The sequence below is a fragment of the Salvelinus namaycush genome, chromosome 30 (genome assembly GCF_016432855.1).
Source record: "Salvelinus namaycush isolate Seneca chromosome 30, SaNama_1.0, whole genome shotgun sequence".
Classification (NCBI taxonomy): domain Eukaryota; kingdom Metazoa; phylum Chordata; class Actinopteri; order Salmoniformes; family Salmonidae; genus Salvelinus; species Salvelinus namaycush.
The window spans coordinates 12,956,214-12,982,229 of NC_052336.1; the positions used below are offsets into that span (position 1 = coordinate 12,956,214).

Below are 26,016 nucleotides of genomic sequence, written 5' to 3' on the forward strand. Positions count from 1 at the left end.
TGCAGCAGAGCTTTGAGGAAGTCTTGGCTATTATGAAAGCTGGTCAGTGGGGAAAGAGGGTCTGGCCTTTGATCACACCATGATGTGGACACTGTTTTTATTTCTCGTCCTCTCTTCCTCTTGCTTTCTCAGAGGGCAGCGATGCTGGGTACTGTGGGCAGGATTTATTAAAACCAAGGGTGTGTGTTAAACCACTATTTTAAGTGCTCTTTTGTTCGAGGTTGTAAAGATTTGTGTCATAATGTGCTGTTTTCTTCCTCTCTCCCTAACAGGGCAGTGATGCCTGGTATGGTGATGTTTCGGCGGCGCTGGTCAGTTGGCAGTGATGACCTAGTGCTGCCCGCCCTCTTCCTCTTTCTACTGCACTGCATCTGGTGAGTACTGGATGTTTCTTTCTGTGAGTGTATGTTCCTGTGTCTGTCTTTGGTCAGGAGTCCCTGCACCAAGCTAAAAGTATGAAGCTGTATATGAGATGGAATACTTACCCCCTCAAAATGTTGTCTGAACCATGGGTGTGTCATCTGTGTGACCATGCCCCTCTCCCCCTCCCCTGCAAGGCTGGTGGTTCTATCTGTGGTTCTGTTCGGCCTGCCCTATGGCTCGGACCAGTCCTGCTCGGTCACCCTGGTGGACCATGGCCGGGGGTACCTGGGCATCTTGGTCAGCTGCCTGATCTGTGAGAGTGCCATCATATGGCTGAGTATGAGAGGCAGCATCCTCTACACACAGCCCAGAGAAGCTGTGCAGTATGTCATCTACATTCGACTAGGTAAGACACACCAGCATGTTATCACAGACACACTATATACAGTTGAAGTCGGAAGTTTACATACACTTAGGTTGAAGTCATTAAAACTCGTTTTTCAACCACTCCACAAATGTCTTGTTAAAAAAACTATCGTTTTGGCAAGTCGGTTAGGACATCTACTTTGTGCATGACACAAGTAATTTTCCAACAATTGTTTACAGACAGATTATTTCACTTATAATTCACTGTATCACAATTCCAGTGGGTCAGAAGTTTACATACAGTAAGTTGACTGTGCCTTTAAACAGCTTGGAAAATTCCAGAAAATGATGTCATGGCTTTAGAAGCTTCTGATAGGCTAATTGACATAATTTGAGTCAATTGGAGGTGTACCTGTGGATGTATTTCAAGGCCTACCTTCAAACTCAGTGCCTCTTTGCTTGACATCATGGAAAGTCAAAAGCAATCAGCCAAGACCACTGAAACATAATTGTAGACCTCCACAAGTCTGGTTCATCCTTGGGAGCAATTTCCAAATGCCTGAAGGTACCACGTTCATCTGTACAAACAATAGTACGCAAGTATAAACACCATGGGCCCACGCAGCCGTCATACCGCTCAGGAAGGAGACGCGTTCTGTCTTCTAGAGCTGAACGTGCTTTGGTGCGAAAAGCGTAAATCAATCCCAGAACAACAGCAAAGGACCTTGTGAAGATGCTGGAGGAACAGGTACAAACATATCTATATCCACAGTAAAACGAGTCCTATATCGACATAACCTGAAAGACCGCTAAGCAAGGAAGAAGCCACTGCTTCAAAACCGCCATAAAAAAGCCAGACTACGGTTTGCAACTGCACATGGGGACAAAGATCGTACTTTTTGGAGAAATGTCCTCTGGTCTGATGAAACAAAAATAGAACTGTTTGGCCATAATTGACCATCATTATGTTTGGAGGAAAAAGGGGGAGGCTTGCATGCCCAAGAACACCATCCCAACCGTGAAGCACGGGGAAGGCAGCATCATGTTGTGGGGGTGCTTTGCTGCAGGAGGGACTGGTGCACTTCACAAAATAGATGCCATCATGAGGGAGGAAAATTGAGAATATATTGAAGCAACATCTCAAGACATCTGTCAGGAAGTTAAAGCTTGGTCGCAAATGGGTCTTCCAAATGGACAATGACCCCAAGCATCCTTCCAAAGTTGTGGAAAAATGGCTTAAGGACAACAAAGTCAAGGTATTGGAGTGGCTATCACAAAGCCCTGACCTCAATCCTATAGAAAATGTGTGGGCAGAACTGAAAAAGCGTGTGCGAGCAAGGAGTTATATAAATCTGACTCAGTTACATCAGCTCTGTCAGTAGGAATGGGCCAAAATTCATCCAATTTATTGTGGGGAGCTTGTGGAAGGCTACCCGAAACGTTTGACCCAAGTTAAACAATTTAAAGGCAATGCTACCAAATAGTACTTGAGTGTATGTAAACTTCTGACCCACTGGGAATGTGATGAAAGAAATAAAAGCTGAAACAAACCCTTCTCTCTACTATTATTCTGACATTTCACATTCTTAAAATAAAGTGGGGATCCTAACTGACCTAAGACAGGGAATTTTTACCAGGATTAAATGTCAGGAATTGTGAAAAACTGAGTTTAAATGTATTTGGCTAAGGTGTATGTAAACTTCTGACTTCAACTGTACGTAAGTATTCAGACCCTTTGCTATGAGACTCAAAATTGAGCTCAGGTGCATCCTGTTTCCATTGCTCATCCTTGATGTTTCTACAACTTAATTGGAGTCCACCTATGGTAAATTAAATTGATTGGACATGATTTGGGAAGGCATACACCTGTCTATATAAAAGGTCCCATAGTGCAGGTCAGAGGACGTGACCAAGAACCCGATGTTCCCTCCTCTGTGGAGATGAGAAACTATCCAGAAGGACAACCATCTCTGCAGCACTCAATCAATCAGACCTTAATGGTAGGCTGTCCAGACAGAAGCCACGCCTCAGTAAAAGGCACATGACAGCCCGCTAGGAGTTTGCCAAAAGGCACCTAAAGACTCTCAGACCATGAGAAACAAGATTCTCTTTGGCCTGAATGCCAAGCGTCACTTCTGGAGGAAACCTGGCACCATCCCTACGGTGAAACATGGTGGTGGCAGCATCATGCTGTGGGAATGTTTTCAGCGGCAGGGACTGGGAAACTTGTCAGGATCGAGGCAAAGATGAACAGAGCAAAGTATAGAGAGATCCGTGATGAAAACATGCTCCAGAGTGCTCAGGACCTCAGACTGGGGGCGAAGGTTCACCTTCCAACAGGACAACGACCCTAAGCACACAGCCAAGACAAAACAGGAGTGGATTTAGGACAAGCCAGAGCCCCGGACTTGAACCCGATCAAACATCTCTGGAGAGACCCGAAAATAGCTGTGCAGCAACGCTCCCCATTCAACCTGACAGAGCTTGAGAGGATCTGCAGGGAAGAATGGGAGAAACTCCCCAAATAAAGATGTGCCAAGCTTGTAGCATCATACCCAGGAAGACTCGATGCTATAATCACTGCCAAAGGTGCTTCAACAAAGTACTGAGTAAAGGGTCTGAATACTTATGTAAATGTAATATTTCCGTTTAGAATTTTTTATAAATTAGCAAAAATGTCAACCTGTTTTTGCTTTGTCATTATGGGGTATTGTGTGTAGATTGATGGGGGGGGGGAAAACAATTTTAATCAATTTTAGGTTAAGAGTAACATAATATAATGTGGAAAAAGTCAAGGGATCTGAATACTTTCCGAAGGCACTGTATGTTAAGTGTGACTATACAGTTGAAGTCGGAAGTTTACATACACCTTAGCCAAATACATTTAAACTCAGTTTTTCACAATTCCTGACATTTAATCCTAGTAAAAAATTAGGATCAAAACTTTATTTTAAGAATGTGAAATGTCAGAATAATTGTAGAGATTTATTTCTTTCAGCTTTTATTTCTTTCATCACATTCCCAGTGGGTCAGAGGTTTACATACACTCAATTAGTATTTGGTAACATTGCCTTTAAATTGTTTAACTTGGGTCAAATGTTTCGGGTACCCTTCCACAAGCTTCCCACAATAAGTTGGGTGAATTTTGTCCCATTCCTCCTGACAGAGCTGGTGTAACTGAGTCCGGTTTGTAGGCCTCCTTGCTCACACACGCTTTTTCAGTTCTGCCCACACATTTTCTATGGGATTGAGGTCAGGGCTTTGTGATGGCCACTCCAATACCTTGACTTCGTTGTCCTTAAGCCATTTTGCCACAACTTTGGAAGTATGCTTGGGGTCATTGTCCATTTGGAAGACCCATTTGCGACCAAGCTTTAACTTCCTGACAGATGTCTTGAGATGTTGCTTCAATATATCCTCATCATTTTCCTCCCTCATGATGGCATCTATTTTGTGAAGTGCACCAGTCCCTCCTGCAGCAAAGCACCCCCACAACATGATGCTGCCTCCCCCGTGCTTCACTGTTGGGATGGTGTTCTTTGGTTTGCAAGTCTCCCCCTTTTTCCTCCAAAGATAACGATGATCATTATGTCCAAACAGTTCTTTTTTTGTTTCATCAGACCAGAGGACATTTCTCCAAAAAGTACAATCTTTGTCCCCATGTGTAGTTGCTAACCGTAGTCTGGCTTTTTTATGGCGGTTTTGGAGCAGTGGCTTCTTCCTTGCTGAGCGGCCTTTCAGGTTATGTCGATATAGGACTCGTTTTACTGTGGATATAGATACTTTTGTACCGGTTTCCTCCAGCATCTTCACAAGGTCCTTTGCTGTTGTTCTGGCATTGATTTGTACTTTTTGCACCACAGTACACTCATCTCTAGGAGACAGAACGCGTCTCCTTCCTGAGCGGTATGACGGCTGTGTGGTCCCATGGTGTTTATACTTGCGTACTATTGTTTGTACAGATGAACGTGGTACCTTCAGGCGTTTGGAAATTGCTCCCAAGGATGAACCAGACTTGTGGAGGTCTACAATTTTGTTTGAGGTCTTGGCTGATTTCTTTTGATTTACCATGATGTCAAGAAAAGAGGCACTGAGTTTGAAGGTAGGCCTTGAAATACATCCACAGGTACACCTCCAATTGACTCAAATTATGTCAATTAGCCTATCAGAAGCTTCTAAAGCCATGACATAATTTTCTGGAATTTTCCAAGCTGTTTAAAGGCACAGTTAACTTAGTGTATGTAAACTTCTGACCCACTGGAATTGTGATACAGTGAATTATAAGTGAAATAATCTGTCTGTAAACAATTGTTGGAAAAATTACTTGTGTCATGCACAAAGTAGATGTCCTAACCGACTTGCCAAAACTATAGTTTGTTAACAAGACATTTGTGGAGTGGTTGAAAAACGAGTTTTAATGACTCCAACCTAAGTGTATGTGAACTTCTGACTTCAACTGTAAATAAGGTATTTCGTTTTTCATTTTTCTATGCATTTGTTTTTATTTTTTACTTCCCAAAGGCACTGTATACTCCACCTGTTCTTAGAATATCCTGTCTAATTTCACAATATTGAGTAATGTTGTTTCACTTCCCTCTCTCCCTCCCTGCTTTCTCTCTTTCAGCCATCTTGTTGGTGGAGTTGGTATATGCAGTGGTGGGGATCGCCTGGCTTTTCCAATACTACCAACCATGCTCTGATGTCACTGCCAAGAACCTTGCTTTGGGTGAGTTAGAGAGGGAGTATGAGGGAGCAGCAATCAATGGAGGAAGCATGTTGTAGACTAGAGTAATCTTCAAAGAAAGAACAAGGACGGACTTGTAAAACAAAGTAATGGAGTAGAAATGCCCATGGGCATGTTTTGCTTTTCTTACACATTTGCGTTGTTCGTTATCAAGATCACAACATATCAAAACTATCCTTTGTCCACCCTGTCTCCCCCCAGGGATTGTGGTGTGCAATTGGCTGGTGATCTTCAGCGTGTGCGTCACGCTCATGTGTACTTTTGACCCCACGGGACGCACCTTTGTCAAACTGAAAGCCACCCGGCGACGCCAACGCAACCTCACCACCTACACCCTCAGGTTGGTACCCTCTTCCCTGCATACTACCGTCTGTACACCCTTAGGTTGGTACGATCTGCCCTACACACTACCATCTCTAAACCCTCAGGTTGGTACCCTCTGCCCTACACACTACCATCTCTACAGAGTATACCACCTGCACCCTCAGGTTGGTACCCTCTTCCCTACACACTACTACCATCTGCCCTACACACTACTACCCTCTCTGTCCTACTCTGTCCTCACCCAGCACAGCACACTAAGGTAACCATCCTGCTGTGCCTCCCTTCCTCAGACACAGGCTAGAGGAGGGCCAAGCCAGCAGCTGGAGCAGGAGACTGAAGTTCTTCATGTGCTGCACCCGAGCCCAGGACACACAGTCTGTGAGGGAAATAGAATTCTTGTTCCTCTATCCATCACCCAACTTCCTGTATGATACAATCTATTCAGTGAGAAGCAATGGTTGTGGTTAGGATCTGTTCTTGTGGTTATTCAAGGTTCAACCTCTATCTCTCCTCTCCCGTTAGGATGCGTATTCTGAGGTGGCCAGCCTGTTTGCAGAGTTCTTCAGAGATCTGGACATTGTGCCTAGTGACATCATAGCTGGCCTGGTGCTGCTTCGCCAGAGACAGAGGTCCAACAGAGGTGCCATCCTGGACCAGGTAACAGGGGATGGGGACCAGTGTGGAGAGAGAAAGAGAGAGGGATACGTAAAATGCTAACAGAGTTGGAGGGCCTGTGTGTGTGTGTTTGACAGTCTTACTAGTACTGTATATTCCAATGTGTGAAATTGTTGTTTTTCTCCCTCAGGCCAACAATGACATTTTAGCCTTCTTATCTGGAATGCCTGTAACTCGCAACACCAAATACCTGGACCTTAAGAACTCGGTGAGTGTGTGTTTGTGGTTTTATATTGAACCTCTAAGGCAGCGGTGTAGCCTCTGTCTCTGTTTTGGATGTATTTTTAACATTGTGTGTGTGTCCCTCAGACGGAGATGGGCATGTACAAGGAGGTGTGTTACTACATGCTGTTTGCCCTGGCAGCGTACGGCTGGCCCATGTACCTGATAAGGAAGCCTGCCTGTGGGCTGTGCCGCCTGGCCAGCTCCTGCCAGTAAGTCTGCCTGCCTCCCTCTCATCCCATGCACTTACACCGGTTTCACATTTCACATTCATCAGTATTGACAAAGTGGTAATCCAATGGGACAATAACACTCTGGTCAGACCCCACTCTCTGACACAGTGGGTAAACAATGGAGCACTGACACACAGCGTGTTCCACTCCACTGTTCAGACAAAACACTGACCCACGCACTAACCACTTGACTAGTGATACAAAGACCTAAATACACTGAATCACACAGATATGTTTGTGTTTTAGACTCACACACTCAATCTAAGGACCTATTGTAGTAATCACTCCATCTCGCTTTCTCTCTTCCTCTCTCGTCTCTTTGTGTCTTTCCACTACTCTCTCTCTCTCTCTCCCTCCCTCCCTCCCTCCCTCCATCTCTCTCTCAGCTGTACATCAGGGTCTGGCTCTAGGCTGTCCCAGACAGTGACAGTGGAGGAGGATAACTGTTGTGGCTGTAACGTCCTGGCTATCCGCCGCCACTTCCTGGACAGAGAGCTGAAGCAGGTCCACGTTGTCTACACATCCTGGCATGACGCGGTGAGTAGAGAACCAAACGGAAGGGTGACAGACTTAGAGGTCAGGGGTCAGTTTGGACAATTACCTGGCATGAGTAGAATACAGAAGATACAACATGCGGTGTTAGTAGAAGCAATTTGAACTGTACAGATGAACAGGTGTATGATTTGTCATATTGTCTGTCAGTCAACAATTTGCTGAATCACTCTCCTTGGAATTGTTTCTCTAAACGATTCCTCAATGATATATTGCACTTAGTTCCCTCAATAATATATGTAATATAACACCTTATATTGCTCTGTACCAAGGGAAGTAAATCACACTGCCAAGTGGCTGACTGGACAAATACTATCCCAATCACATCCAAAATATTCCACCTGTTAATTATTTCCTGTTCGCAGAGGGAAGTTGCCGTAGCGAGAAAGAGAGCACTCAAAACACACTGACTGATTTGTAAAGCAGACTTCTCTGTTAACTGGGCCAAGTCTGACGTTCCATCCATTAAACCACACCATGCAGGCTAGCTAGCAGAAGAGTGGAGGGTCTGGAATCTGCAGACTCGCATCACAGAGGGAGTTAGGCCAGGACACTCCATGATGGAAGACATCATTATAGTCCTTGGCTGTTTCTTCTGCGATGCCTTTGATTGATGTGTGTTACCAAAATAAATAGATTTAGCTGCTACCTCTCACTATTCTCTCTCTCCCCTTCATAGGTTTACGAGACACCTTTCTTTGTGGCTGTGGATCATGGGAAAAAGAAAGTTGTCATCAGCATTCGAGGAACCCTGTCCCCCAAAGTAAGACACAGTGACAAACCAATGACTCACAAGTGACTGACCAGAGAGTCATCGAACTACCATGGTTGTGTCCCAAATGGCAATCTATTCCCTATTTATTGCAACACTTTTGACAAGAGCTTCTGGTCAAAAGTTGTGCATGTAGTGTTTAAAAAAAGAGAGAGGGTGATGGTATCTCCCAAAAAGACTGCAACAACCTACACAGTCCACTATATAGGCCAAAAGGTGCTATTTGGGATGCAGACAATGACTCACAAGTGAATGACCAGATAGTCACCAAAGTCCATGTCAGTCAATCATGGAGCACAATACAATGTTATGCAGTACAACGACTTTCAGTGAAGTTAAATTCCTCACAGTTCTATGACATCAAATTCCCATGAAACCTCTCCGTCTTCAACTGAACTCCCACACCCCCTCTCTTGTTGGCTAAACATTCTATGGGCTCAATTTTGCTCAAGTACTGTAAAATCACTATACTTTATAATTTACGAGGTAACTTTTCTTAGTGTCCAAGGAAGGGAAACTATTATTTAAGTGGAGCAGGAAGAAAATGTCTTGCACTTGCTAGCAGTATTCAGAACTCCCCTCGAATATGTGTCAACCCATCTATTTAAAATGTCACGGTTATTTTTCTCACATCAAAATAGTTTTTTCTTTACTTGAGGAAATAGAGCTCTCTCTCTGTCTCTCTCGCGCTCTGTCTCTCTCGCGCTCTGTCTCTCTCGCTCTCTATCTCTCTCGCTCTCTATCTCTTTCGCTCTCTGTCTCTCTCGCTCTCTCTCACACACACACTGTCTCTCCTGTCTTTCATCTTTTGTTATCACCTCCTCCACTTAAAGTTATGCTCCGGCAACTAAGAAAGTATTTTTTAAACCTCCCACTTTGGTCTAGATGTGTCAATGTGTGGTTCATACATGCATAATCTATGAGCAGAATTACTGTTTTACCTCAATTAGCCACGAAATCCCTAGTTTGAAAGCGACTGTTTTCTTCAAGCTGTGCCGTGCCATTTGCTCTACATTTCCCCCAATGTGGCCCAGCCCCCTAGCAATTCGAGTTCTGGCCAATGAGTACAGTCCCTCGCATTTGAAAGGGTCCATGGCACAACTGAATGCATTCAACCAAAATGTGTCTTCTGCATTTAACCCAGCAACTGAATCAGAGAGGTGCCGTGTGGCTGCCTTAATTGACATCTGCCTTGATCAAGGGCAGAACGGCAGATTTTTTCACACATTGCCAGCTCGGGGATTCAAACAAGCAACCTTTCGGTTACGGTCCCAACGCTCTAACCGCTAGGCTACCTGCCGCTGAGTGACAGCTAGTATAGGCCTGCCCAGTGTAATCCAATGAGGTTTCCGGGAGACAGAGAGCAATGATATGGTGCACATATCTGCACACGTGAAGTAGTACGCAGTTTTCAGGGACCACTTTTGGCTCGTGAGTGCTACTTTCAGAACTAGTGGCTAAAAGGTTTACAAAAGTACCAGAGAATCTCTTTAAGTGCATGTAGTCGTATCATAACATGTTTTTTCTCTCGTGTGTGTGTGTGTTGTGTTAGGATGCCCTGACTGATCTCACAGGGGACTCTGAGCGTCTGCCAGTGGAGGAGCAGCATGGAAACTGGCTGGGCCACAAGGTCAGAATGCACTCACCCAGCCAGACCTAGTCAAATCAGAGGTTCCCTTGGGTGTCTCTTCACCCTCTTACAAGCCATCCCCAAGAGATATTGGTCCAATATGCTCCCAAAGCGCAGGGGCCATTTCATTTCTCAAAAGTGGAATGATTTATAGATGTAAAATGAGTGGATATTACAATTATTTAATAGAGGCTGAAGTGAATCAAAGATGAATGGAATGTAACAGTCTGCCTCTCCCTCTCTCCGCTATTCCCTCCCTCCCTTCCTCTCTTCTTCTCTCAGGGGATGGTTTACTCAGCAGAGTACATTAAGAAGAAACTGGAGCAGGAAATGATCTTGTCACAAGCCTTTGGAAGAGATTTGGTACATGAGTGATGAATATGTGGATATGTCTCAGTGTGGAGTGTGGTAGAAAGGATTTGTGTATATTAGTTGAAATGTAATACGTTTGCCTAACTAACACTTTCATGGGAACAGAGCATTAGAAGAAATATAAGATTTTGTTGAAGGGTGTGTGTGTGTGTGTGTGTGTGTGTGTGTGTGTGTGTGTGTGTGTGTGTGTGTGTGTGTACAAGTATAATTCTAATCTGTGTAGAAAGGATTTGTGTATATTGGTTGAAATGTAATACATGTTTACGTAACTTACACTTTCATGGGAACAGAGCATTAGAAGAGTGTGTGTGTGCGTGTGTACAAGTCTAAACCTAATGTTTTTCTCAGGGTAAGGGAACCATGCACTACGGGCTGGTGATAGTGGGACACTCCCTTGGTGCCGGTACTGCAGCCATTCTGTCCTTCCTGCTCCGCCCCCAGTACCCCACACTGCAGTGCTACTCCTACTCTCCACCAGGTGGCCTTCTGAGGTAACTATGGCCTTCATCATGTCATCTAACTATATGGTAGATGTAGTTGCTTGTAGCCACTTGTAGCTATTGCAACAGGACAGAAAGCACCAAGACCTACTTGGATCAAGAACTTTGCATCAGACATCCATATCCCATTGCTTGTATAGGCTGGAATTGCATTGGGAACTAAATTACCAATAGTACACTAAACACGCACACTGAAACGTCTCGCCTTCAACAGTCATAAGATCACTGTGTAACATGTCCATGTGTGTTTTTCAGTAGATATTAGGCTCTATTATGGGGCTTGTTTTTTTTTTGCCTTGTGGCAAAGCTGAATAACCTCTATAAAGCAGCCAGTCCCCTCAAACTGGATTTGCAATATAAATCATGGTGAAAGAGATTGTGTGAACATATGACATGTTCCAGTGCTCTGCCAGTCCAGTGCTGTTCTGAGAAGGTCATTTGTGTTTAGATTCTAGATTCTAGATTATCTGTGCTGATCAGATGAGGTAGAGGCCTTTTGTCAAGTCCTCCAGTTTCTAGGTTATAGCATAAAGCAGGGAACTCAGAAGCACCATCTCTGTATATACCAGTGTTTTCTGTGCTGAGATCTTCTTCATATTTGTCAGTCGTGACTCGTGATCTAGCACGTTTGTCTCTGATCTCATCTATTGATATTGATTAGATCCCAATCCCTTTTATGACACCGATGTCGATATCTTGGATGCTTTTTATCGAAGGGCAACTCATCGCGGGTCTTGATTCCTCCACACATCGACGTTTGCTGTGGAGAGACGTTGAATTATTTATCCAGTTGGAATGAGATCAGACTCATGATTTTTGTGCGTGGAAAACATCTGGTTGGAAATTCAGCAGCAACAGTTTGTGGTGATAGAGGGAAAGAGAAGAGTACACATCACACTCTGACCCGCTCTTCCCTTTTTCACATCCTCTTTCACTTTTTGTGTGTCTGACAAGCATTTCGCTACACCCGCAGTAACATCTGCTAAATATGTGTATGTGACCAATAAAATTAGATTCGATTTGACTCTCCTCGTCGTTTTGTTTCTACAGTGAGGATGCCATGGAGTACTCCAAAGAGTTTATCACCTCTGTCGTTTTGGGAAAGGACCTTGTCCCAAGGTATGTCATCTATGTAGAAACCCCACCTATTTCAAGTATCATATCTGTCATGGTGTACAGCTGTACTCATTTCTCTCCTGTTTGTCTCTCATAGGATTGGTCTCTCTCAGTTGGAGGGGTTTCGGCGCCACCTGCTGGAAGTCTTACAGAAGAGCGACAAGCCAAAGGTAGCGCATGTACAGTTGAAGTCGGAAGTTTACATACACTTAGGTTGGAGTCATTAAAACTTGTTTTTCAACCACTCCACAGATTTCTTATTAACAAACTATACTTTTGGCAAGTCGGTTAGGACATCTACTTTGTGCATGACACAAGTAATTTTTCCAACAATTGTTTACAGACAGATTATTTCACTTATAATTCACTGTATCACAATTCCAGTGGGTCAGAAGTTTACATACACTAACTTGACTGTGCCTTTAAACAGCTTGGAAAGTTCCAGAAAATTATGTCATGGCTTTAGAAGCTTCTGATAGGCTAATTGACATAATTTGAGTCAATTGGAGGTGTACCTGTGGATGTATTTCAAGGCCTACCTTCAAACTCAGTGCCTCTTTGCTTGACATCATGGGAAAATTAAAAGAAATCAGCCAAGACCTCAGAAAATAAATTGTAGACCTCCACAAGTCTGGTTCATCCTTGGGAGCAATTTCCAAACGCCTGAATGTACCACGTTCATCTGTATAAACAATAGTACGCAAGTATAAACACCATGGGACCACACAGCCGTCATACCGCTCAGGAAGGAGACGTGTTCTGTCTCCTAGAGATGAACGTACTGTGGTGCGAAAAGTACAAATCAATCCCAGAACAACAGCAAAGGACCTTGTGAAGATGCTGGAGGAAATCGGTACAAAAGTATCTATATCCACAGTAAAACGAATCCTATATCGACGTAACCTGAAAGGCCGCTCGGCAAGGAAGAAGCCACTGCTCCAAAACCGCCATAAAAAAGCCAGACTACGGTTTGCAACTACACATGGGGACAAAGATCGTACTTTTTGGAGAAATGTCCTCTGGTCTGATGAAACAAAAATAGAACTGTTTGGCCATAATTGACCATCATTATGTTTGGAGGATAAAGGGGGAGGCTTGCAAGCCGAAGAACATCATCCCAACAGTGAAGCACGGGGTAGGCAGCATCATGTTGCGGGGGTGCTTTGCTGTAGGAGGGACTGGTGCACTTCTCAAAATAGATGGCATCATGAGGGAGGAAAATTATGTGGATATATTGAAGCAACATCTCAAGACATCTGTCAGGAAGTTAAAGCTTGGTCGCAAATGGGTCTTCCAAATGGACAATGACCCCAAGCATACTTCCAAAGTTGTGGCAAAATGGCTTAAGGACAACCAAGTCAAGGTATTGGAGTGGCCATCACAAACCATGACCTCAATCCAATAAAAAATGTGTGGGCAGAACTGAAAAAGCGTGTGCGAGCAAGGAGGCATACAAACCTGACTCAGTTACACCAGCTCTGTCAGGAAGAACGGGCCAAAATTCACCCAACTTATTGTGGGAAGCTTGTGGAAGGCTACCCAAAACGTTTGACCCAAATTAAACAATTTAAAGACAATGCTACCAAATACTAATTGAGTGTATGTAAACTTCTGACCCACTGGGAATGTGATGAAAGAAATAAAAGCTGAAATAAATCTTTCGCTCTACTATTATTCTGACATTTCACATTCTTAAAATAAAGTGGGGATCCTAACTGACCTAAGACAGGGAATTTTTACTCGGATTAAATGTCAAGAATTGTCAAAAACTGAGTTTAAATGTATTTGGATAAGGTGTATGTAAACTTCCGACTTCAACTGTATTTCCAATTAGATAGCAAAGTGTGTGTGTGTGTGTGTGTGGTCAAGCTCTGTATATTCTACAGAAAGGAAGCTTCAACACTGTGCTGTAACCGCTATCAGTATAGGTTGTAACTGCTGATATCTCCCTGCCAGTGGAGGATCATTGCAGGGGGCACTAAGTGCATTCCTAAGTCCGAGCTGCCTGTGGACGACGGCCCTCAGCCCCAGGCAGCCCCCGTGCCCCCCAGCAGCCGTCTCTGGCTGCACCCCAGTGATCTCAGCATCGCCCTGTCAGCCTCCACCCCCCTCTACCCCCCGGGCAAGGTCATCCACGTGGTCCACAATCACCCCTCAGAGACATGGTAAGAGCCCTGGCATTACAATGATGGCACAAGAAAGTTTATTAGTCACATGCACAGGGTCACAGATGTAATTTCAGGGTACTGTGGAATCCTCTTTATATAGTAGTAATAAAAAGTCAAATAATAGAATAGAAAAAGATCACAGGACGGCATATACTGTATATAGACACATAATTACAGCAGCAGTTAAAAGTAGTTAAGTGTGTAAACAAGGATAATTCTCCATAGAGTGACGAGTGAGTAACAAGGATAAATGTCCGTTGAGGGGGAGGTAGGGGCGGGCGGATAAATGTCCGTTGAGGGGGAGGTAAAATGAAGTCCGTGGGGCAGGAGAGGGACAGCGGGAGCAGGTAGCTGCCTAGTGGTGGCTATTCAGCAGCCTGATGGTCTGGGGGTAGAAGCTATTGGCCAGTCTGTCAGTTTTTACCATGATGCTCCTATATTGAGTGTTGAAATCGGGGAGAACAGGCCGTGGCTTGGGTGGCTGAGGTCCATGATGACCTTCTTGGCCTTCCTGCAACACCTTGTGTTGGAAGTGTCCTGGAGGGCAGGCAGTGTGCACCCGATGGTGTGTTTGGCCGAGCATACCACCCTCTGTAGAGCCTTGCAGTCAGCGGCAGAGTTGATACAATCCAACAGTATGCTCTCGATGGTGCTCCTGTTGGACACTGTGAGGGCCCTCGGGGACAGGCCAAATTTCTTCAGCCTCCTGAGGTTGAAGAGTCACTGTCATGCCTTCCCCCACTAGGGGGAAATTTGTTTGGTCATGTGCTTAAAAAGACTTTACATAAAACATGAAAACACAGAAACTACACAAAATAATTAATTCAGAGTGTTATAGCTACACGTTTAAAGTGAAAGTACAATATGCTGTACACTGGAGGGACCAACAGACTATTATACAGCCTAATGGCTGTTGAAATGAAAAGGTCCTCATATCTATCTGTTTTGAGTGAAGGGGATGAGTAGTGTCCTGTAAAATGCTTTCAACTTTTAGGAGGATGAGTTTTTGTGTGCAGGTTGGTGGCTGATTCTTGATCTATACCAATTATCCTTCCCGCCATCTTATGCGCTGAAGCTTCTTCACCACGGTGTCCGTGTGGTTTGACCATTTCAATTCCTTGGAGATGCTTACGCCGAGGAACTTTGTTTTTGGCCGTCTCCAGGGCGGCCCTGTTGATGAGGATGGGAGCGTGCCCAGCCTGGTTCCTCCTGAAGTCCACAATCAGCTCCTTTGTTTTGCTGACGTTGAGTGAGAGGTTGTTTACCTGGCACCACGCCGTAAGAATGCCTACCTCCTCTCTGTAGACCGTCTTGTCATGGTTGGTAATAAGGCCTACTACTGTTGTGTCGTCAGTGAACTTGATGAGGGAGTTGGAACTGTGTGAGGCCACCCAGTCGTGGGTATACAGGGAGTACAGTAGGGGACTGAGGACCCCCTTGTGTGGCTCCCGTGTTGAGGATCAGTGTGAAGGAGGTGATGTTGCCTACCTTCACCACCTGGGGGCGGCCCGTCAGGAAGTCCAGCACCCAGTTGCATAGGGAGGAGTTCAGTCCCAAGGCTGAGAGCTTTGTGGTGAGCTTAGTGGTATTGTAGTTGATGAACAGCATCCTCACATGCATTCCTTTCGTCCAAGTGGGTGAGGACAGTGTATACTACCAATCAGTTTAGTACACATCTAGTGTGACATGTTTTATGCTAATTGGATAGAAACTACTAGGGAAAAGGCTGGATTTACTCAGACATGACTTTTGGTATAAATGTGCATGCATACATCATTTTGCTGCGTATATAATTTAGCATGCCCCTCTGTGTGTAGCTGTGGACAGGAGGAGCCCACCTACTCAGCTCTCTGGGGGGATAACAAGTCTTTCAACGAGGTCATCATCTCCCCTGCCATGCTAAACGAGCACATGCCTCACATGGTGATGGAGGGACTTAACAAGGTCTGTGAATATAATAGATACACTGTCCATGTCTGTCTGGGTTTCCTTTGTGTGTTGGATGGGATGAGTGGAGGTTTCCTGTAGATAAAATGAGAGTGTAGGGGTGCTGGTCAGATGCTCTGTTGGGGAAGGTGACAGAATAAGGTAGCGGGGCACTGGTGAAATGCACTGAGGGAAATATCAATAAATCAAACATCATTCATACACTGAGTTGGCAGGTGACGACACTGGATGAATGTTCGATGTATGGATGTGTTTGTGGGTTTCTGTCTGTAAAAGCTTTCCTAACAATTGTATGTTTTCAATGAATAGTTAGAACTAACCTCATGTTTTCTTGTGCTGTAGCTGGAGAAGGGTGCTGTTCACTGACGGTGTGCTGAATGTTCTGTCTGGGCTGCTCCACAGGCACTACATGCTTAGGCTATACTGAGGTTACTCTGATGGAACTGCATTGGTGTTGGAGTGTGTCTGCTGTGTGTTGGGTATTGGTGTAAGCATGGTGTTGTGTGATTGAAACTGCAGTGGTGTGTTTGTATGTTTGTGTGATACTTATGATGTCTCTGCAGGTACTGGAACAATTTGGTCTCAGTTCTGAGCAGGCAGGTGCAGAGCCAATGGAGATGGAGGATGAGGGCCAACCAGCCAGCACTGTGGTGGTCATAACCTCTGAAACAGAGCTGCCCTCTACTCCTCTGCTTTCAGATACCTCCTCTAACCCCCACAAAGACTCACTCTCTACCTCTCCTCTTTCAGATAGCTCTTCTGATACCAAGAAAGACCCACTCTGTTTCTCTCCTCTTTCAAATACATATTCTGATACCCACAAATACCTTTCCTCTCCCTGTTCTCTTTCTGATTGTCCCTCTACTGCCAAAATAGAGCTGCCATCTACCCCTCTTAGAGATACCCCATCTGTTCCCCAAACACACTCTACCCCTCCTCTTATAGGTAGTCTTTCCCCCACTGAACCATCAAATATTTCCCCCCAAATAGACCAAACTTCTATCTCCCACATTGACCAACCCGCCGTCTCCCACATTGACCAACCCGCCGTCTCCCACATTGACCAACCCGCCGTCTCCCACATAGACCAACCCGCCGTCTCCCACATAGACCAACCCGCCGTCTCCCACATTGACCAACCCGCCGTCTCCCACATAGACCAACCCGCCGTCTCCCACATAGACCAACCCGCCGTCTCCCACATAGACCAACCCGCCGTCTCCCACATAGACCAGCCCGCCGTCTCCCACATAGACCAGCCCGCCGTCTCCCACATAGACCAACCCGCCGTCTCCCACATAGACCAACCCGCCGTCTCCCACATAGACCAACCCGCCGTCTCCCACATAGACCAACCCGCCGTCTCCCACATAGACCAACCCGCCGTCTCCCACATAGACCAACCCGCCGTCTCCCACATTGACCAACCCGCCGTCTCCCACATAGACCAACCCGCCGTCTCCCACATAGACCAACCCGCCGTCTCCCAATTATCGAATGGCCCCTCTACTCAGGAAACGGACTTGTTCTCCACACCTCTGTCACACCCACTCTCTTTTCCTCAAGCATCAAGTACCCCCCAAACAGACCTACCCTTTCCCCCACAATCATGACAGACAGACCCCCTCCTCTTACAGGTGTACCCTGCAGTACCCTTCCACCAAGCCCCTCTGAACCTGTACTATCCAATACCCCTTCATCTCTCCAAGTAGACTCTTCAAATACACCATCCACCACCCCCACACAACCTATCCCAAATCCTCTGGTTTAACATTACAGCCTCTACTTCTCCTTTCCAGCTCACAGTCCTCCTCTGTTTCTTCAGTCTTACAAACTCTGTCTTGCTCTTAGCTCTTTGCTTTAGCTTCAAATTGTTCGGATTGAGAAACCACCACACAACCTACTTACTAACTAACACACGCTTTTCTCTAGATGCAGTGAGGTTTCCATGGTTACCCCCATTTCTCCAACACTAACCCCCTCCTTATTATTCCTTGTGGCCTCCTACTGTTCCTAATTGGCAGCTCAAGGTGTCCTGAGTAAGGAGGATGTGCTAAGTGTCTCTGAGTCCTCTGATTCCCCCACAGTTGGCATGATGGCACAAACAGACCGGCAACCAGGCTACTGTAGACCGTTTTGTCACATCAAATAGATTCCAGTGGTCTGGTTTTATATTAGAGTAGCCTGTTACCTGACGGTGATGACTACTTGTACAGATTGACCGGCCTGAAATAACCTCCCACCATTCAGACCAGTTCACTTTATATTAGTGAGATGATGGAGCACTGAGCTAGCCCTCGTTTATGATCAATTCATTGATATAATTAGACAAAAGATAAATTGACCTAATAATGTATCTCAATGGGTTCGTAACAAAGAGGGAGGACGTGCTGGTCTATTAGTCATGGTCAGTGCTTGACTTGGGCAGGAGCTCACCAGAGCTGAATACCTGCACCTCACATTTTCTACTGCTTGAGCTCCTTTTCCTAGCTCAAGCACCTAAATGTAAACAGTACCAGCACTCAAAATGAGTACCAGCACCTATTTCAGTCCAAGTCAAGCACTGGTCATGGAGGCAGAACAGTACTTCCCTGGTACTGTTCTGTGCTGTGGGAGAGCACTCTGAGCACTGTTGGAGATGCACCTACTGGTCGATGTGTTTTACAGTATTTGATCTTGGTGGCTTTGTTTCTGATTGTGTCCCCTATGGTGCTGCTGGGGTGTTGGGGATGTGCCTTTTTCTATTGTTGTTGCTATGGAAATATTAAGGTCATGCTGCTTCCTGCCTTATTGATCTTTCGCCTGGTTCTCAGTATGTGCTATAGTTATATCCAGAAAAGTACTGTACTTCATTTAGATTTTTATAAGCTGATTGACAGCCATCATTAGCTGACTGTTTTTACTCACATCCCTCTCTGTCCATCTCTTCCTGTTACACATAGCTTTCATACCAATACCATCAATGTTTGTTCAATGTTAACTCCCATTATAATTTATTTTCATGTTTCATTATAGCCATTTGTCATTTTCATGTTGTAATGTTGTATTCCATGTCACAATGTGTTTATAAAAAAAGCATGGCTTGTGATCCACATGTTTTCATATTTATTCATGATATTGTATGTTTTTGAATCATGCTTTTTTTCATTTTGTGTTTTAACTCATTAAAGACAAATAACATATTTACCTGTGTGGTGACGTGATTACCATGAGTGTGTAGTAACCGTTGTCTGTGTTCTCTCTGTGTGGTGATGTGATTACCATGAGTGTGTAGTAACCGTTGTCTGTGCTCTCTCTGTGTGGTGATGTGATTACCATGAGTGTAGTAACTGTTGTCTGTGTTCTCTCTGTGTGGTAATGTGATTACCATGAGTGTAGTAACTGTTGTCTGTGTTCTCTCTGTGTGGTGATGTGATTACCATGAGTGTGTAGTAACTGTTGTCTTGTGCTCTCTCTGTGTGGTGATGGGATTACCATGAGTGTGTAGTAACTGTTGTCTGTGTTCTCTCTGTGTGGTGATGGGATTACCATGAGTGTAGTAACTGTTGTCTGTGTTCTCTCTGTGTGGTAATGTGATTACCATGAGTGTAGTAACTGTTGTCTGTGTTCTCTCTGTGTGGTAATGTGATTACCATGAGTGTAGTAACTGGTGTCTGTGTTCTCTCTGTGTGGTGATGTGATTACCATGAGTGTGTAGTAACTGTTGTCTTGTGCTCTCTCTGTGTGGTGATGGGATTACCATGAGTGTGTAGTAACTGTTGTCTGTGTTCTCTCTGTGTGGTGATGGGATTACCATGAGTGTAGTAACTGTTGTCTGTGTTCTCTCTGTGTGGTGATGTGATTACCATGAGTGTGTAGTAACTGTTGTCTGTGTTCTCTCTGTGTGGTGATGTGATTACCATGAGTGTAGTAACTGTTGTCTTGTGCTCTCTCTGTGTGGTGATGGGATTACCATGAGTGTGTAGTAACTGTTGTCTGTGCTCTCTCTGTGTGGTGATGGGATTACCATGAGTGTAGTAACTGTTGTCTTGTGCTCTCTCTGTGTGGTGATGGGATTACCATGAGTGTGTAGTAACTGTTGTCTGTGCTCTCTCTGTGTGGTGATGGGATTACCATGAGTGTAGTAACTGTTGTCTGTGTTCTCTCTGTGTGGTGATGGGATTACCATGAGTGTGTAGTAACTGTTGTCTGTGCTCTCTCTGTGTGGTGATGGGATTACCATGAGTGTGTAGTAACTGTTGTCTGTGCTCTCTCTGTGTGGTAATGTGATTACCATGAGTGTAGTAACTGTTGTCTGTGTTCTCTCTGTGTGGTGATGGGATTACCATGAGTGTAGTAACTGTTGTCTGTGTTCTCTCTGTGTGGTAATGGGATTACCATGAGTGTGTAGTAACTGTTGTCTGTGCTCTCTCTGCTCTCCTTTTCTTTTTCATCAGTTTAGATGAATAACCTACTTAGGGTGTACACACCACACATACATATGCGTTGGCCTACATTGTATGGACTACTTGTGCAGCAACATGTAAGGTGAAAGTCTGAGATTTGTATCCAGGGGTATAGTGCATGACTTTGGTTTCTACTCAGGTTTGGTGTTTGCCTGTGCTATCCAGGTTTGTTCAGTATTCAAGTACCATGCTTAAACAAATGAGGGTGGATGGACTTAGTGTTTCTGACCTTCATCTTTCCCTTCACTTGACACAGTGTTGACTCGTCTCAATGCCTTGTTTTCAATAATCTTAACATTCACTTTTTCCTGTACTAGTCTACCTGTCAATCCATTGTTCTTGCAGATGTCAATTACATATTACAGGCAATTCCAGTTCTACAGCACTTAAACGCTCCTTACTGATCACCTTAGTTCACTGTTACTGCTCTCCCTCCTTCTTCAGTCCTTCCAGAGCCTCCAAATCAGTCAATAATGTCTACAATGCTGATAGCAGTAAATTGACTGCTCCTCCTATCGTGTTATTGACAGGTGCTGGAGAACTATAACAAAGGGAAGACAGCCCTGCTTTCAGCTGCTAAGGTAATGGTGAGCCCAACCGAGGTGGACCTGAACCCAGAGACCATCTTCATGGCAGCCGCCCCGCCTCCTGCCTCCCAACAACCCACCCCAACCACACAACACCGCAGGAACAGCAGTGTTCGGTTAGTCCACTGGGATATGGGTGGAGCTTTGGGAGGGTCTGGGCAGAGACTAGAAAAATGTATGACTGACTGACTATAATAAAAAATCTCATGCATGTGTACAGGTAACTGCCCAAATAATGGAAACACTTATTAAGGATACAAAGTATATTGAAGCAGGTGCTTCCACACGTGTGGTTCCTGAGTCAATTAAGCAATTAACATCCCATCATGCTTAGGGTCATGTCTAAAAATGCTGGGCAGGCTGTTATTTTTTACATTTTAGCTACCATGGCTCTGCCCCCATAGGATGACAATACCCCTATCCACTGAATGGTGGATGAGCATGAAATTGATTATGTTGCATCCCTCCAATAGAGTTCCAGTCACGTGTAGAATCTATACCACGGTGCATTGAAGCTGTTCTGGCTTGTGGTGGCCCTACAACCTATTAAGACACTTTATGTTGGTGTTTCCTTTATTTTGGCCATAGAATGAATGTTATGTGCAAGAGTCTGCAAGAATGTACCTAGTCCTTCAAGGTTTGTTCTTCTATGTGTTCAGATAGAAGTAAAGCATGACAGCATTAACTCTGCCACTACCTTTCTCCCATGCACGCTCCTTGCTCTCTGACCCACAGTCATTGGTCTGACTCCAGATCAGTGGCAACGTATGGTAGTACACAGTCCACCCCCCTCGCCCCCCTCTAGTTTAGCCCCTGTAGAACAGAAGTAGTCTAGTGGCCTGTTAGTGATTGTGAAGTGTGACCTTAACCCTTTATCCCTCTCTCCTACCCCTCTGTGCTCCAACCCCTCTCCTCTATCACTCTATCATCTCTACTCTCTATAATACCCCCCTTTCTTTACTCACATCCATCTTATATTATTCCTACCGTATTCTACTTTTTTCTTACTTGACCCCTTACCATTTCTGCCTCCAATTTATTTCCTCCCTCCCTCCCTCTTTCCTTTGCTCTCATCCTCTTTCCCACCTTTCCTCCTTTCAGTTCTTGTGCTCGCTCTGAGATTTCACTCGATGGCTTTGCGGAGTGCCCCCCTCCCCCAGTGCCAGTGGTTCTGCGGGGGGCCAGGGAGCGCCTTACCGTGGAGCTGAGGGACCGCCACGCCCCCCTGGCCGTGATGGAGAGCCTGTCAGACGCCGAGTCCCTCTACAGCCTGGACTCCCGACGATCCTCAGCTGCACTCAGGGGCTCGCCCATGCTGGGGTGCCTCCCCTTCCAACTGAATGCACCTATCCCTGAGGAGAACCCCTCTCTCAGCTCCCGCACTGAGCTGCTGGCTGCTGACTGCCTCTACCAGGCCACCCCAGAGCACGAGCTGGGAGAGGCAGGACCTTACTTCACTCCTCTGGGATCCGGCTCCACCCCAGACTACCCCATGCGGCTCTCCCCTTCCACCCCGCGCTATAGTGGCCACCACTCCCCAGCACCACTGGCCCAGAGTGTCATAGGTCAGCCTTTCACACAAAAAGAGCCTTGTGCCGCCCCTTGCCATCAAATGCCTGGCATTTACAGCCCAGGCAGCACCCCTAATGCTCCCCTCAGCCCACGGATCAGCCATGGGGAGGAGGAGGGAGTAGAGGCAGAACGATGGGAAACAGAGACAGGAGAGTCACAGCCCTCCTCCTCCACTCCTCCAGCCCAGCTGTCCAACGGCAACCCTAGTCAGGCAGTGCTGGAGTTTGCACAGTACCTGGACTCTCTCTTCAGGCTGGATGGCAGTGGCTCACCGCCTCTGGAGTTGTCTGACGGGGAGTCTGAGTCCGGTCGGGGGTCGTATGGTCAGGGAGAGGGGCCAGGGGAAGGACAGAAGGGGGACGATACACAGCTTCTGGCTCGGGCCACAATGGAGCCTAACCTGGTCCCCAAGCCCCCGCGTACCTTTGCTGGATCTGCTGACCCTTCCTCTGGCATCTCCCTCTCAACCTCATTCCCCCTCTCTTCCTCTGGTGAGATCAATGACCTCTCTCCCGCCGACGGAGCACCTCTTCCCACGCACTCACTACGAACCTCCACTCCCTGTCCCTACCCTGAAGAAAACACACTGGCGTCTATGGTATAGTGGCCCACTCAGTCCCTCCATGACTCTTTCTCTCTCCTCTTTCCTTATTCCGTTGCTGCATCTATCTGATGTTAAAGTATCACTGAACATGCATGCGATGGAATGCAATCTGCTATGCTGTTACAGTACCTTACAAAGACATGACATGGCAGACCATAATGAATAAGACTGAGATGAAAAACTATTGTTCCATTTTCAGGTGTCAAAAGCTGTGTAAAGCATTTTCACTACTATTGTAATAATACATTTGAATCTCTGTCTGCATGCCAGGGGCCTGTGCTGCTTTGGGGTGAATAGCCTCACCACTGACTGTCATTCCAACACACACTATCTCACATCAACACATGGTAGCATTACAGCCCTGCAGTGACGTGACTTTATCAAATGGGAGACAACTGAACAGGGGGAGGGAGGAGTTAGACACTAGGTGGGGTTTTCATTGGCACATAATCACAATTAACTTACCCACCTCCTTCATCAGCTCCTAAAGCTTATTCATCTTTAATATCAGGAAAGTAAAAAAACAGAGACAGATGCTGAACAATAGAGAGGAGAGAGAGAAGACGTTATGTTTTGTTTCTCAGGTCTATCAGGAAATGACAGTGTGGAAGAGAAGGAGTGTAGATCATAGAGAATTTATGTGTCTTAAAACAGTGATTGTGACAAATGTTAAGAATGTGGTTTTGGTCTTTGGTTGTCTTTTATAGCATGAGGAACGTAGTATTCATTTTTTTAACAGAAATCACTCGTCCGTCAGTATCTCTTACTAACATACGGACCATCTCACACACATCAAAATGCACAATTTGCCCCTTTTTTCCCAAAAATGTATTGCCAAATGTATTTATAAGATGTGATATTGTTTATGTTTGTGAAATACTGTAAAATGTACACTTTGACAAAACAAAGATACAGGTTTCAAGTTTAACTCCGAGAGGGAGAAGATACATTTTGGTATCGCTCCCTTTAATAGCCAATCAGTCTATTCCCGTTCAAACTGTGTTAAACCACCCTGGAGAGGATGAGGAAGCTATCCCTACAACACTGCCATGGCACATATCTCCCAAAACATGTCTCTCTCCAAGTGTTTGTACCAAGCCAATTATGCTATAAAAAAAAACATGAGATGCACTGTAGGAGATTGTTCCTCTTAAAGGGGTCTTGCTGAGGTACACAATTATGTCAATGACTTCTAAGTCTTTGGTTCCCTTTAAACTGGTTCATATCAAGCATATTGAGGTTGAACTGTACAGGTTGTAGTGCCCACTTTCACTACATTTTACTAAAACGTGGCAAACATATTTCATATCAGTTGTATTAGTTGGATCAAACATACTACATTATTTATTACTGTTGTTTCTTACTATTATTGATGTTATTATTATCCTTATTATTACTCCTGTAACAGTTTGGTTTGCGTTCTATGAGTTCGCTTTCAGTTGCTGGGAAAGGCTGGTGAATTTCAGCCGACTCTCTCAAAATAAGGGAATATCTCTGTGGGAAAATATCTCTGTCCAAGTGAAAAAGTACTGGGTGTCAACATTACAGGAGGTTGGTGTCAACATCACAGGAGGTTGGTGGCACCTTAATTGGGGAGGAGGAGGTCGTGGTAATAGCTGGAGCGGAATTAGCGGAATGGTATTAAAAACATGGTTTCTATGTGTTTGATTCCATTCGCTCTGTTCCAGCCATTATCATGAGCCTTTCTCCACTCAGCAGCCTCCACTAGCTGCCATGGTGATGGCAGAAAGACAGACTCTATAATAGGAAGTGGGGTCATTACAGTGACCTATGATACAATACATCCATTATGAAGGGGTCACTGTGGTGACCTATAGAAGCTGTACTCTTAGAAATGGCTTTGCTGTGGTGTCACTCAACAGGCCTCACTCTGTGGCCAGATTACAGTTTGACACCACACAAATCCATGCTCTCACAGCAGTCTCTACTTTGCCAGCACAGTGTTGAACAACCAGTGTGAAATAGCTTTGCTGCAGTGGGTCACGGCCCAGTGTAGGCTATATCAGCACCACCATAGGAAGATGCCACATTCCCTTTTCACCATGACATGTACAGCAGTGTCTTCTTTGTCCTTATTTATATGCAGATGTTTTGTTTCCCGTCTTTGTAAAAAAAAAAAAAAAAAGATTAAATGAAAAATAGAATAACGTAGAAAATGACTGTATTACGATAACAGGTATATTACAAATCTATATCAATATTGACATATATAGAAAAAGTACAAATGTATGGGGGGAAAAAAGGAATATATATAGTGAGAAAGATCTATATGACAGATTATTGGCAGAATTGAACAAAATTGATAACTGATTTAGAAATTGGTCTGTGTTGACAGATAAATAATTCAAAGATGTCTTGTCCATGTTTACCTGGTTTGCTACTCTTCCCTTCCTGTCCCAGATTGAGAATGTATTTAACCCCCGCCACCCCTCACTGCCCTGCCTGTAATGGAATAAAGCAAGAACAATTTTAAAGAAAATTACTTGAACTTTTTTTTTAAATGTCATTTCTATTTGCTAACCTCTCAACAAGCTGCATATTTTTAGCTAGATAGGCCTACCATAATGGTGGTTGTGCGTGGGAGAATAGTGAGAAAACATTGGTAGCAACCTACATAACAGCCCAAATGTCAGCTGGCTTTAGTTTGAAATGATCTAGGCCCTATCTGGATGTCTGACATTATGCTTCTGTTGATTACACATTCAAGTAAATATTCGCATGTAAATTATAAAGTCATATTTTGTTAATTGTAAACCAATGGACCCAGTATATAGCTATTTCATGCCAGGTTATAGCTATCCAT

General features: G+C 44.9%; 1 protein-coding gene across 1 annotated transcript; it reads left to right on the forward strand.

Moving 5' to 3' along the window:
- Positions 1 to 274: 274 nt before the first annotated feature.
- On the forward strand, positions 275 to 25,346 carry LOC120025355 (diacylglycerol lipase-alpha-like). The gene is made up of 19 exons (XM_038969892.1): positions 275 to 374; positions 558 to 769; positions 5,354 to 5,455; positions 5,675 to 5,813; positions 6,088 to 6,175; positions 6,320 to 6,454; positions 6,603 to 6,680; positions 6,782 to 6,906; positions 7,314 to 7,464; positions 8,159 to 8,242; positions 9,804 to 9,881; positions 10,164 to 10,244; positions 10,602 to 10,744; positions 11,804 to 11,872; positions 11,967 to 12,039; positions 13,826 to 14,034; positions 15,855 to 15,981; positions 20,960 to 21,132; positions 22,118 to 25,346. The coding sequence occupies exons 1-19, from the start codon at positions 280 to 282 to the stop codon at positions 23,190 to 23,192; spliced, it is 3,237 nt and encodes a 1,078-aa protein (XP_038825820.1). The 5' UTR covers positions 275 to 279; the 3' UTR covers positions 23,193 to 25,346.
- Positions 25,347 to 26,016: the final 670 nt, after the last annotated feature.

Coding starts and splice junctions, on each gene's coding strand:
- LOC120025355 (XM_038969892.1), top strand. CDS start 280: ATGCCTGGTATGGTGATGTTTCGGCGGCGCTGGTCAGTTGGCAGTGAT. Junction 5,456..5,674: donor TGCCAAGAACCTTGCTTTGG/GTGAGTTAGAGA, acceptor GTCTCCCCCCAG/GGATTGTGGTGTGCAATTGG. Junction 7,465..8,158: donor ACACATCCTGGCATGACGCG/GTGAGTAGAGAA, acceptor TCCCCTTCATAG/GTTTACGAGACACCTTTCTT.